The 12,984-nt window shown below is 48.4% G+C and overlaps 1 protein-coding gene across 1 annotated transcript in view; it reads right to left on the bottom strand.

The window, feature by feature from the left end:
• LPP (LIM domain containing preferred translocation partner in lipoma) overlaps positions 1-11,883 on the bottom strand; it is a gene marked incomplete at its 5' end in the record, with an annotated part of 38,494 nt that extends 26,611 nt beyond the window's left edge. Inside the window, 2 exons of the mRNA XM_032225228.1 lie at positions 4,336-4,505; positions 11,688-11,883. Coding sequence (XP_032081119.1) covers positions 4,336-4,505; positions 11,688-11,883 — 366 coding nt within the window. The remainder of the gene's footprint in view (positions 1-4,335; positions 4,506-11,687) is intronic.
• Positions 11,884-12,984: the final 1,101 nt, after the last annotated feature.

Genomic DNA, 12,984 nt, shown 5'->3' with positions numbered 1-12,984 from the left:
TATTTATTTATTTGTTTATTTATTTGTTTATTTATTTGTTTTGTTTATTTATTTATTTATTCTCTCTCTCTCTCTCTCTCCCTCCCTCCCTCCCTCCCTCTGTTGCTATTTTGGTCCTTTTTAATCTTTTAACAGGGGAGAGAGGGGAAAAACAGCAGCTATCTGTGGCTTGGAATCGGGAGCCGATTTTCTGCACCAGTAAGTAAAAAAGCTATTTCTGCTCATCCGACATTTAATTTCTAGAAAATAGCCCCAGTCAGATATGGAGAATTGGGAGCTTCCTTCTTCACTTGACCGTATTTTCCCAAGCAGAACAAAAGCTGCCAACACCCCCAAAAATGGGCTCAAGATACAAAAGGATCTCATTCAACACCCTATCTAATAAAATGAAATTCAAGGGTGAAAAGAGTCAGGTTCTACATTTAGGCAAGGAAAAGCCAAATGCACAGGGACAGTTTAGGTGATACCTTGCTCAATAGGAGTAACCGTGAGGGGGATCTTGGAGTCCTAGTGGAGAACCATTTAAATAGGAGCCAGCCGTGGGCAGCAGCTGCCAAAAAAGCCAACACAGTTCTAGGCTGCATCAACAGAGGGAGAGAATCAAGATCCCGTGAAGGGTTAATGAGGACCCAGATTGTTGGGGGCAATATGCTGACTCTCTGTAAACCGCTTAGAGAGGCCTGAAAGGCCTATGAAGCGGTATATAAGTCTACTGCTATTGCTATTAATACCACTTTATAAGGCCTTGGAAAGGCCACACTTGGAATATTTGCATCCAGTTTTGGTCTCCACGATGTAGAAAAGATGGTGAGACTCTGGAAAGAGTGCAGAGAAGAGCAAGGAAGAGGATTAGGGGACTGGAGACTAAAACATATGAGGAACGGTTGCAGGAACTGGGTGTGTCTAGTTGAATGAAAAGAAGGACCAGGGGAGACATGATAGCATCTTCCAATATCTCAGGGGTTGCCCCAAAGAAGAGGGAGTCAAACTATTCTCCAAGGCACCTGAGGGCAGAACAAGAAGCAACAGATGGAAACTAATCAAGGAGAGAAGCAATTTAGAACTGAGGAGAAACTTCCTGACAGTGAGAACAATGAATCAGTGGAACAGAAGTTGCCTCCAGAAGTTGTGAATGCCCCAACACTGGAAGTCTTTAAGAAGACGCTGGATAGCCATTTGTCTGAAACGGTATAGGGTCTCCTGCCTAGGCAGGGGGTTGGACTAGAAGACCTCCAAGGTCCCTTCCAACTCTTCCATTCCATTCCATTTCCTTCTCTTCTATGTTTTCTTTTGTTCTATTCTATTCCTATTCCATACCATATTTTATATTCTATTCTATTCTATTCTGTTCTATTCTATTCTGTTCTATTCTATTCTGTTCTATTCTGTTCTATTCTATTCTGTTCTATTCTACTCTCTATTCTATTTTCTTTTGTATTCTTTTCTGTTCTGTTCTATTCTATTCCATATTTTCTGTTCTGTTCTGTTCTGTTGTATTCTATTCCATTCTATTCTATTCTATTTATTCTATTCCATTCCATTCCATTCTATTTATTCTATTCTATTCATTCTATTCCATTCCATATTCCATATTCCACATTCCATATTCTGTTCTTCATTCCAATATCTATTCCATTCCATTCTATATTCTCTTCCCTTCTAGATAGGAGTCAAAATGCCCGTCGCCTGCTGGATGTAGTTCCTGGGAAACCTCCCTCTCTTTTGTGGCATGGAAGGAAACCTTTCTGATAATTTGGGTCAGCGCTCAGGAGTCCCAGGCTGCCTTCAGACAACCTGCGGCATCTGCTAATCGGCTTCACCCATTTTCTGGGTTCACACGATGGGCTGACGAGGGCATCGTCAGGGAAGCTGAGGTAGCACAGTATGCTAAATATCACACACACACACACACACACACACACACACACACACACAGAGGCATCTGCCAAACGCACCACGCAACACCTCCATCCCCGGAGATAATCACTCCCAAATGCAGCACGTTGCCTCCAATGTGCTCCGTGACGGTGAGTTAGCAATAGCAATAGCAGTTAGACTTATATACCGCTTCACAGTGCTTTGCAGCCCTCTCTAAGCGGTTTACAGAGTCAGCATATTTGCCCCCAACAACAATCCGGGTCCTCATTTTACCCACCTCGGAAGGATGGAAGGCTGAGTCAACCCTGAGCCGGTGAGATTTGAACAGCCGAACTGCAGAACTGCAGTCAGCTGAAGTAGCCTGCAGTGCTGCATTTAACCACTGCACCACCTCGGCTCAGGAGTTATCCTGAGTTGGAGTCCGTCCCCGTCCCCCGTCCCCCCGGCATCTCAAGGAGAATATTTGTAGGTGGAAACGAGGGGTCCTGGGCGCACTCTGAGGAGCAGAGTTGGGGTTTCCTGCCAGACGTTTCACAACCCAACTAGGGAACATCATCAGTGCTGGAGGGGAAGAGGGTGTGCAGGGAGGAGGGGGAGGAGGATTAGCAGAAGGAGAAGAAAGAGGAGGAGGAGGAGGAGGAGGAGGAGAAAAGGAGGTGGAGGAGATGGAGGAGAAGGAGAAGAAGATGAAGAAAGGAGGAGGAGGGGAAGGAGGAGGTGGAAGAGGAGAAAGAGAAGGAGAAGAAAAAGAAAGAAGAGGAGGAGGAAGAGGAGGGAGAGGAAGGAGAACAAGAGATGATGGTGGAGAAGGGAGGAGAAAGTGGTGCTACAGAAGGGGAAATGGGGATGGTGGAAAAGGAAGAGGAGGAGAAAGGGTGATGATGGAGGGGCAGAAAGAGCCTTCTCTCACACACATCTCGTGGGACCCTCTGACTGTCCCCTCGGGAGCTCTGGGTGGGGTGGGGTCTGCAGGGGGTCCAGGGAACCAGCCACCTTCTGCTCCATTTCAACATTTCACTAATATTTCTTATGCCTTATTGAAGACCTGATGATGAATGGGAACGAGGAGGAGGGAGGGAGGGAGGGAGGGAGTCCTCCTCCGTTGTCCTGCTCATCTCCTTCCCTCCCAGGCCGGCTGATGGAGCTTCTTCTGCCAGGATTCCACTCAGGCTAATGAAGCCCTTGAGTGATGCAGCTACGACCCGTTTGACCCTCCTGACGGCACAAAGCCTGATGCCTCGAGAGAAGAGCCAAGAGGGCCTGGATCAGCCCACCACTGGAGGGTCTTCTGGGGAGAAGCAGGAGGACCCCCTCAACCCTTGGTCTACAGTGGAAGGGGTTGGTGAGCAAAGATCCATCCCTCGTTCTCTCCTTCCTTCTTTTCTTCCTTCCATCCCTCTGCCAATCCTTCCCTCCCTCCCATCCACCCTTCCCTCCCTCCCTCCGTTGCTCCATCCATCCATCCATCTATCCCTTCCCTCCATCCTTCCCATCCATCCTTCCCTCTATCCGTCCATCATTTCCCCATTCCTCCCTCCGTCCTTCTGTCCCTCCCTTCCATCCATCCTTCCCTCCATTCATTCATCCTTCCCTCCCTTTATCCACCCACCCACCCTTCCTTCCACCCATCCCTTCATCCATCCATCATTTCTCCATTCCTCCCTCCCTCCATCCCTGCATCTGTCCATCCATTATCCATCCATCCATCCCTTCATCCATCTATCAGTCCCCCATTGCTCCCCCCATCTGTCCCTCCCTCCCCCATCCCTTCCATCCATCCTTCCCTCCATCCATCCATCATTTCCCCATTCCTCCCTCCGTCCTTCTGTCCCTCCCTTCCATCCATCCTTCCCTCCATTCATTCATCCTTCCCTCCCTTTATCCATCCACCCATCCCTTCATCCATCCATCATTTCTCCATTCCTCCCTCCCTCCATCCCTGCATCTATCCATCCATTATCCATCCATCCATCCTTCCCTCCCTCTATCCATCCATCCTTCCTCCCTCCCGCCCTCCTTTCATCCCAGTCATCCACAAAAGTGTCCCAAAAGTGCTTTTCCCAAGAGGCAACTGGACTTTCTTGTTCTTTCTTTGAAGGCATCTCACTTCTCCTCCAAGAAGCTTCCTCTGCTCTCCCTAGATTTCCTTTCCCCACCCTCCAGTCGGAACGGAAGAAGCTTCTTGGAGGAGAAGCGAAAGTTCTTCAAAGAAAAAAACAAGAAAGTCCAGCTGCCTTTGGCCAGAAGGTCCCCTGTGTCCTGGTCATCCTGTGGCCGGGCACGAGGAGCCGTCAATTAATTTAAGTGGACCTTTTCAAGGGGGCCTTGGGCCTTTCCGGCCCAACCCAGTTCCCCGGCGGACCTTTGGAAGGATGAGCTGAAGCCCGAGATCCCCCCCGGAGCTCAGCCGAGACCCTTCCCCACGCTGGAGAGGGAGGCGGAGGAAGGGCTACTCACGATGTAGCAAGGCTCGCAGTAGGCCTTCTTCTCCACGGCGTAGAAAGGTTGTCCCCGGAGCTTCTGGTGGCAAATCATGCAGGTGAAGCAGCTGACGTGGAAGACTTGGTCCATGGCTGTGCAGCCGCTTCCTTCCCCCACCACGTTCTCCCCACAGCGGGCACAACGACCTGCGAGGGACAAAGAGACGGGCTGAAGTCCACCTGGGACCCCTCTGGCCCAGCCTTCCACGACGTCCTTTTCCCTAGCCCACCTTCACACAACCTGTTAGGGGCACTGGTATGTCCCTCCGTGGCCCAGCGCAGTGAGGGCGAACCGAAGGCACGGAGGGGGGGGGGCAGAGGTGGCCCGCAGAGCCATGGCACGTCGCTCCTCCGCATCCTGCAGTGCTGGCCAGCTGGTGCTCCTGTATGCGGGAGGGCTGGAAGCCGGATGCTCTTCCGGTTTCTGGCACGCACATGAGCACCAGTCACCTGGTCTTCTGGGGCACACGCATGCACAAAGACCAGCTGGCGTACCAGAACCCGGAAAACCATCTTCCCGGAATGCACATGCGCACTGGGAGACTGCTCTTCGGTTTCTGGCACAAACAGGGCCGCATCCCACTCCCACGAGCGCACTTGGTGCCGAAAAGGTTCGCCCTCACTGGCCTAGGATGTGGAGCAAAATTCAGCTCTGTGGGGTCCGTGGTGCTTCCTCTGACCTTAGTGGGAAGACGTTCTGGCACCGGCACAACCATTTTGGGTCTAATAGAAGCAAGGGATGCGGTGGCTCAGGGGCTAAAGACCCTGAGCTTGTCGATCAGAAAGGTTGGGAGTTTGAGGTTCGAATCCCGAGTGCAACGGAGTGAGCTCCCGTGACTCGTCCCAGCTTCTGCCAACCGAGCAGTTCGGAAGCACGTTAAAAAATGCAAGTAGAAAAATAGGAGCCACCTTTGCTATAGAAAAAAAAAATGCTTACTCTCTTGTCATCCCTTCCGCTGCAATCTCTCTGCTATAGAAAAAAGCTTACTCCCTTGTCATCCCTTCTCCTGCAATCTCTCTGCTATAGAAAAAATCTTACTCTCTTGTCATCCCTTCTCCTGCAATCTCTTTGCTATAAAAAAATGCTTACTCTCTTGTCATCCCTTCTGCTGCCATCTCTCTGCTATAGAAAAAATCTTACTCTCTTGTCATCCCTTCTCCTGCAATCTCTTTGCTATAGAAAAAATCTTACTCTCTTGTCATCCCTTCCGCTGCAATCTCTCTGCTATAGAAAAAAGCTTACTCCCTTGTCATCCCTTCTCCTGCAATCTCTCTGCTATAGAAAAAATCTTACTATCTTGTCATCCCTTCTCCTGCAATCTCTCAAATTTTGCACCCCTCAGAGAGGGTTCGCAACTTGGGAGTCCTCCTGGATCCACAGCTGTCATTTGACCACCACCTAACGGCTGTGACCAGGGGGGCATTCGCCCAGGTTCGCCTGGTGCGCCAGTTGCGACCCTACCTGAATCGGGAGGCTCTCACAACAGTCACTCGGGCCCTTGTGATCTCTAGGCTGGAATACTGCAATGTGCTCTACATGGGGCTGCCCTTGAAGAGCATCCGGCGACTTCAGTTGGTACAGAACGCAGCCGCGCGAGTGATTGCGGGTGCACCTCGATTCACCCGCATAACACCCATCCTCCGCGAGCTGCGCTGGCTGCCTGTCGATCTCCGGATGCGCTTCAAGGTGCTATTAATCACCCATAAAGCCCTACATGGCAGTGGATCTGGATACTTGAGAGACCGCCTTCTGCCAATTACCTCCCTGCGACCAATAAGATCACATAGATTAGGCCTCCTCCGCATTCCATCGGCCAGCCAGTGTCGGCTGGCAACTACAAGGAGGAGAGCCTTCTCAGCAGTAGCCCCGGCCCTTTGGAACGAGCTCCCCGTAGAGATTCGTACCCTCTCCACCGTCCAGGCCTTCCGCACAGCCTTGAAGAACTGGCTCGCCCGTCAGGCCTGGGGACAAGGATAGTTGCCCCTCCCGAATGATGAATGTATGTTGCTTATTACTTTTATTATATGTGTCTTTGTCATTGTTTTGTTATTCCCCCTCCCTGATTTTATGTGAGCCGCCCTGAGTCCCCTCAGGGAAAAGGGCGGCCTACAAATATTAATAAAACTCAAAACTCAAACTCAAACTCTCTGCTATAGAAAAAATCTTACTCTCTTGTCATCCCTTCTCCTGCAATCTCTTTGCTATAAAAAAATGCTTACTCTCTTGTCATCCATTCCGCTGCAATCTCTCTGCTGTAGGAAAAAAAAACAAAACAGACATGGCAGGCTAAGGAATTCTGGGAGTTGAAGTCCACAAGTCCTTGACCGAGGTGGCGCAGTGGTTAGGGTGCAGTACTGCAGGCTACTTCAGCTGACTGTGATCTGCAGTTCAGCGGTTCAAATCTCACCGGCTCAAAGGTTGACTCAGCCTTCCATCCTTCCGAGGTGGGTGAAATGAGGACCCAGATTGTAAACTGCTTAGAGAGGGGCTGCGAAGGACTGTGAAGCGGTATATAAATGTTAAGTGCTAAATGGGAGGGGAGGAGAAGGAAGGAAAGGCCATGGTAGTACAGTGGTTAGAATGCAGTATTGCTGACTCTGCCCTGCCAGGAGTTCAATCCTGACCAGCTCAAGGTTGACTCAGCCTTCCATCCTTCCAAGGTGGGTGAAATGAGGACCCGGATTGTTGTTGGGGGCGATATGCTGACTCTGTAAACTGCTTAGAGAGGGCTGAAAGCCCTAGGAAGCGGTATATAAGTCTAACTGCTATTGCTATTGACCACAGTTCTCAGGTCTTTTGGGGTGGCAGCAGGATCCACGGGGGGGGGGGGGTGCTTTCCAGCCGACCTAGAAGCCCCTCAACCTGGGAAGAGCTTCCAGGTGAATGACCTCCCCCTTCAGTTCAATCCTCGCTTTGAAACCTGCGTTGTGTTGAAGCACGGCACGAATTCTACTTGCTGGAACCTTCCCCGGCGAGTGTCCGATCGGAGAGAAACGGAAGCTTAAAAACGCCGGCCCAATTTATTTATGAAGATTGTGGCTTGGAAGGACACCAGCTCTTTCTCTGCGTTGTGTTTTCTGGAAGTTGTCTTCAAGGCGGACTGCCAAAAATATTGACATATTGGTCACATCCGGACGGCAGCGGCCAAAACTCAAATGTTTCATTACAGGGTGAAAAACATCCCAAAAAGGAGCTTGGAAAAACAGGGTGTTCTCGACTTACTGACTATTCGTTTAGCGACTTTTACAACATGGTGAAAAAAGGGACTTAAAGCTGGTCCTCGCACTTACGACCGCGGCAGCATCCCCGTGGTCACATGATTAAAATTCGGCTGCTTGGCCGCTGACTCGTATTTATGACAGTTTGCAGTGTCATGCAATTCCCCTTTGGTGACCTTCGGATGAGCAAAGCCGACGAGGAAGCCCGTTCAATATAACGACCGCGTGACTTAAGCTAACCGCCGCAGCGATTTGCTTAATGACCGCAGCGAGAAAAGTCACAACGAAGGGGGGCAAAAGCTCACTTAATGGCCGTCTCGTTTAGCCATGGAAATTGCGGGCTGAATGGTGGGTCGTAAGTCAAGGACTTGTACTTACAATGTGAATAAATCATCATAAAAATTACTATTTTTTAAAAAATAAAACAGGGAACGTTTGCATGTTAGTCGTTTCAGAATCTTTTCTATTACGTGCCCCCCCCGTGGCTCTTTCTCGTGGGACGGGCGTCCGTATAAACTGGATGAGCAAATAAATAAGTAAAAACGTTTAGTCTGTATGCATTTTATGAGTGATGAGGACACTAATAAAAGCCCGTGGAATCGGCACCAAATGTTTCTGGCTTTAAGGAGCTTTAGTGATTAATTTTTCATTTCCCCACCAAGAGCCAAAATCAAAACGTTCCTTGAATTTGAAATACAGGGGGAGGGAGGAGCGAAGACCCTCCCCAGAGACAAAAATCCCATCTTCCAGGCTCACTCCTGAGCGGGTAATTTTTCAGCTCCACGATTTGAGATCCGCTCAAATGGTTGTTAAGTGAAACACTGCAGTCATTAAGTGAATCGCACCGCCATCCCCACGGTCAAGATTCAGGCGTTTCGCAACCGGCTCCTATTTATGACGGTCAATATAGTCCCTGGGCTCAAAATTCCCATTGCTAAGCCATCCAGGTCTTTAAGTGAGTTTTGTCCCAGTTGATGACTTTTCTGGCCACGGTTATTAAGTGAATCATTGCATTTGTTAAGCGATCCCGGCTTCCCTCTTCGATTTTGCATGTCGGAAACTGGCTGGGCAAGTCATAAATGGTCACCCCTGGACGCTGCACGCGTTGTAAATACAGATAGTCCTCGACTTACGACCACAATTGACCCCAGCGTTTCTGTTGCTAAGCAAGACATTTGAATTTTGCCCCGTTTTACGACCTTTCTTGCCACAGTTGTTAAGTGAATCACGTCCGTTTTTTCTTTTAGCAACCTGGTCGTTAAGTGAATCTGGCTTCGCCATTGATTTTGCTTGTCAGACAGTCGCAAAAGAGGACCCCGTTACCCCAAGCACACAGCAACTGTCATAAATATGAGTCCATTGCCAAGCCCCTGGATTTTGATCACCTGACCCTGGGGATGCTGCAATGGTCGTAAGTGTGAAACACGGTCCTAAGTCGCTTTTTTCAGTGTCATCATGACTTTGAATGGTTACTAAATGAACCGTTGTTAAGTCGAGGACTGGCGGTGCATGAGGATTGCCAAATACCCAGAGTTTGATCACGGGAGGATGCTACCACAGACATCAATCAATTTTTTTCAATGTCATTATTACTTGAAATGGTTGCCAAATGAATGTTGTAAGCCGAGGACTACCTCCGCCTTCCTGAACAGGTTTTTGTGTTTTTCAAACCTGCCGGAGGCGACTTGGTTAAACATCGGAAAGACACAATTGGGATGTCTGGGTGTGACAGCCGCAAAACGGAAGCTCTCCAAAAAAGGCCCAGGAACAACAAACCGTGATTATCTTGGTTGGGTGATACGGTTACTTGGGGGTTTAATTGGCCTGGCCCTCAACACGAGCAACACCCAGCCACACAGAAGACGTTGCAACTGCACTGAAGAAAGGGGCTTTCAACTGCTCCTCGCACTTACGACCATGGCAGCATCCCCACACTCTGGTGCTCCAAATTTGGTGCTTGGCAATGCTTAGCAACAGCTATTTGAAGTTTGATTCTCTCTCTCTCTCTCTCTCTCTCTCGCATATCTATGTACTATCTATCTATCTATCTATCTATCTATCTATCTATCTATCTATCTATCTATCTATCTATCTATCTATCTATCTCCATCCATCCATGCCTGCCTGCCTGCCTGCCTGCCTATCTATCCATCCATGTCTGTGTCTATCTTTCATCTCTCTCTCTCTCTTATCTATCTATCTATCTATCTATCTATCTATCTATCTATCTATCTATCTATCTATCTATCCATCCATCCAGCCCTACCTACCTACCTACCTACCTACCTACCCACCCATTCATCCATGTCTGTCTATCTTTCATCTCTCTCTCTATTTCTATCTATCTTTCATCTATCTATCTATCTATCTATCTATCTATCTATCTATCTATCCATCCATCCATCCATCCATCCCTACCTACCTACCTAGCTACCTATCTACTTATCCACCCATTCATCCATGTCTGTCTATCTTTCATCTCTCTCTCTATTTCTATCTATCTTTCATCTTTCATCTATCATCTATCATCTATCAGCTATCTATCTATCTATCTATCTATCTATCTATCTATCTATCTATCTATCTATCTATCTATCTATCTATCTATCATCTATATACATCCCCCCCTCTCTCCCTCCCTCTCTCCTGGTCACAACCGTCCCCATAAGTCAAGGACTTTCTGAAAAAGAGGCAGGTGAGGGAGCTGGAAATAGAAAGGAAGAAAGGCAGAAAAGAACCAGCCAATGACCTTTCCTAATCCTCTTTGCCTCTTCAGATGTAATAATTTGGACCATGTTATACTCATGAATTATGATAATGGCCTGAAGCTTCCCAGCTCAGTTAATTAGGTCCTTCCATTCAAAAAATCGCAGCTCTCAACAGATTTTCTTTTTTAATGCATCCCAGTTGCCATTGACCTCATGCTCGGATGTGCAAACCTGGGTGGAGGAGAAGTTTCTATGACATTGAATTCCTCTGCAGAAATTGTCCAACCTCAGTTGGGGTCAAGGTCGCTTGTTGGGCTCTTGGTTTTTAATTTTCTGGCATGGGGGGGTGGGCAGAGATGTCCAAACTCGGCTACTTTTAAGACCTGTGGACTGCAACTCCCAGAATCCCCCAGCCAGCATAGCTTCCTCTCTTGTAATCCCTTCCTCTGCAATCTCTCTGCTTTAGGGGTTGAAGAGGGGGGGGGGAAACAGGCGTGGCTGGCTGAGGAATTCTGGGAGTTGAAGTCCACAAGTCTTAAAAGTTGGAGACCCTACAGTAAAGGCTGCAGCCAAACTCTTTGGCTTTGAAAATTAACTCCCCCCCCCCCATGTAAAACAAAATGCCTGGGGAACTCCCTGCCACCAGGATTCCATAATTGTCTCAGATTTCTAAAGACAAGGATCAGAGAACAAGGAAACATACGGATTTCTTAAAATCCTCCCCCCGCCCTTTGAACAACAGATCACCCAGTTCTTTGATACAGCTAGTCCTCGAGTTACGACCACAACTGACACCAGAATTTCTGTGGCTCAGCAAAGCGGTTGTTAGGGGAGTCGATCCCAATTTTATGATTATTATTATTTTTTTCCCCTTGGTTGCTAATTTGAATCACCGCAGTCGTTAAGCTACTCCTTGGCTGCCAAGCGAATCACGTCAGTTGGTAAGGGAACTCCTCGGTTGTTAAAATGAATGGCTGGAGTTGTTAATGAGTCATGTGGTCGTTAAGCGAATCCGGCTTTCCCACACTGACTTTGCCTGTCGGAAGCCGGCTGAGAAGGTCACGACTGAGGGCCATCAATAGCAATAGCAGTTAGACTTATATACCGCTTCATAGGGCTTTCAGCCCTCTCTAAGCGGTTTACAGAGTCAGCATATCGCCCCCAACCACAGTCTGGGTCCTCATTTCACCCACCTCGGAAGGATGGAAGGCTGAGTCAGCCTTGAGCCGGTGAGATTTGAACAGCCGAACTGCAGAACTGCAGTCAGCTGAAGTAGCCTGCAGTGCTGCATTTAACCACTGTGCCACCTCGGCTCAGGTGACCTTCGGGATGCTGCGGCGGTCGTAAGTGCAAGGACCCGGTCGTAAGTCATTTTTCCCAGTCGCAAAAAATGCCAACTCACCGAAGTATTCTTCTGAAGGGGGATTCTCCATGTCATACAGCATCTTTTTGGTCAACTGTTCTATTTCATCCTCTGGTCTAAAAGCAGATCCCGGACTTGGAGCAGGATTTTCAGTCTGGAGAAGGGAGGGGAAAAAATTAAGGGATTTAGGAGATTTCCAAGATGGCCTATAGTAGCACCTATCCAAGTCTGTTGAAAAAAGAAATTAGGATCCAGGTATTCCTAATCAATTTTCCTTGCCAAACAGTTCCAACCTGAACTGGTGATTTAACATCTTTGCTGGTGCATTTTTAGCCTGGTGCGTGGGAATGGAGGGGTTTAGCAAATGACCTTGGGAGACTGAGGTTAAGATACACTGCAGAGAAGAGAAGAGCAGATAAGAGACGGCATGGCCCCCAGCTGCATAACAGACAGAGAAAGTGGCTCAGAAGGGACCCTCCCTAGTTTCTCAGTCTCCAAAGGAGATGGTGGGGGATTTGTAAGGGTACTTTCAGACTGATAAGATGTAAGTCTTGTGTTAATGTAGCTTCAGGGAACAGTCAGATAAGAGAGCACACAGCCTTCAGCTGCACACACAGGAAGAGAAAGAGGCTCAGAAGGGACCCTCCCTAGGTTCTCAGTCTCCAAAGGAGATGGTGGGGGATTTGTAAGGGTACTTTCAGACTGATAAGATTATTTATTTATTTATTTATTAGACTTATATACCGCTTCATAGGGCTTTCAGGCCTCTCTAAGCGGTTTACAATTTTTTTAGCAAATTGAGTCAGCATATCGCCCCCACAGTCTGGGTCCTCATTTCACCCACCTCGGAAGGATGGAAGGCTGAGTCGACCTTGAGCCGGTGAGATTTGAACCGCTGAACTGCAGATCAGAGTCAGCTAAAGTGGCCTGCAGTACTGCACCCCTAACCACTGCGCCACCTCGGCTCTTGTAAGATGTAAGTCTTGTGTTAATGTAGCTTCAGGGAACGGTCAGATAAGAGAGCACACAGCCCTCAGCTGTAAACACGGGAAGAGAAAGAGGGTCTGAAGGGACCCCCCCTAGTTTCTCAGTCTCCAAAGGAGATGGTGGGGGATTTGTAAGGGTACTTTCAGACTGATAAGATGTAAGTCTTGTGTTAATGTAGCTTCAGGGAACGGTCAGATAAGAGAGCACAGAGCCCTCAGCTGCACACATGGGAAGAGAAAGAGGGTCTGAAGGGACCCCCCCTAGTTTCTCAGTCTGCAAAAGAGACAGTGGGAGATTTGCACTTTCAAACTTGCAAGATTCTGTCAATGTAGCTTTAAAGAAGAGGTAG

The sequence above is a fragment of the Thamnophis elegans genome, chromosome 10 (genome assembly GCF_009769535.1).
Source record: "Thamnophis elegans isolate rThaEle1 chromosome 10, rThaEle1.pri, whole genome shotgun sequence".
Taxonomy (NCBI): Eukaryota; Metazoa; Chordata; class Lepidosauria; order Squamata; family Colubridae; genus Thamnophis; species Thamnophis elegans.
The sequence above is the reverse complement of the archived record's forward strand: the minus strand, read 5'-3'. Positions and strand labels throughout refer to the sequence as shown.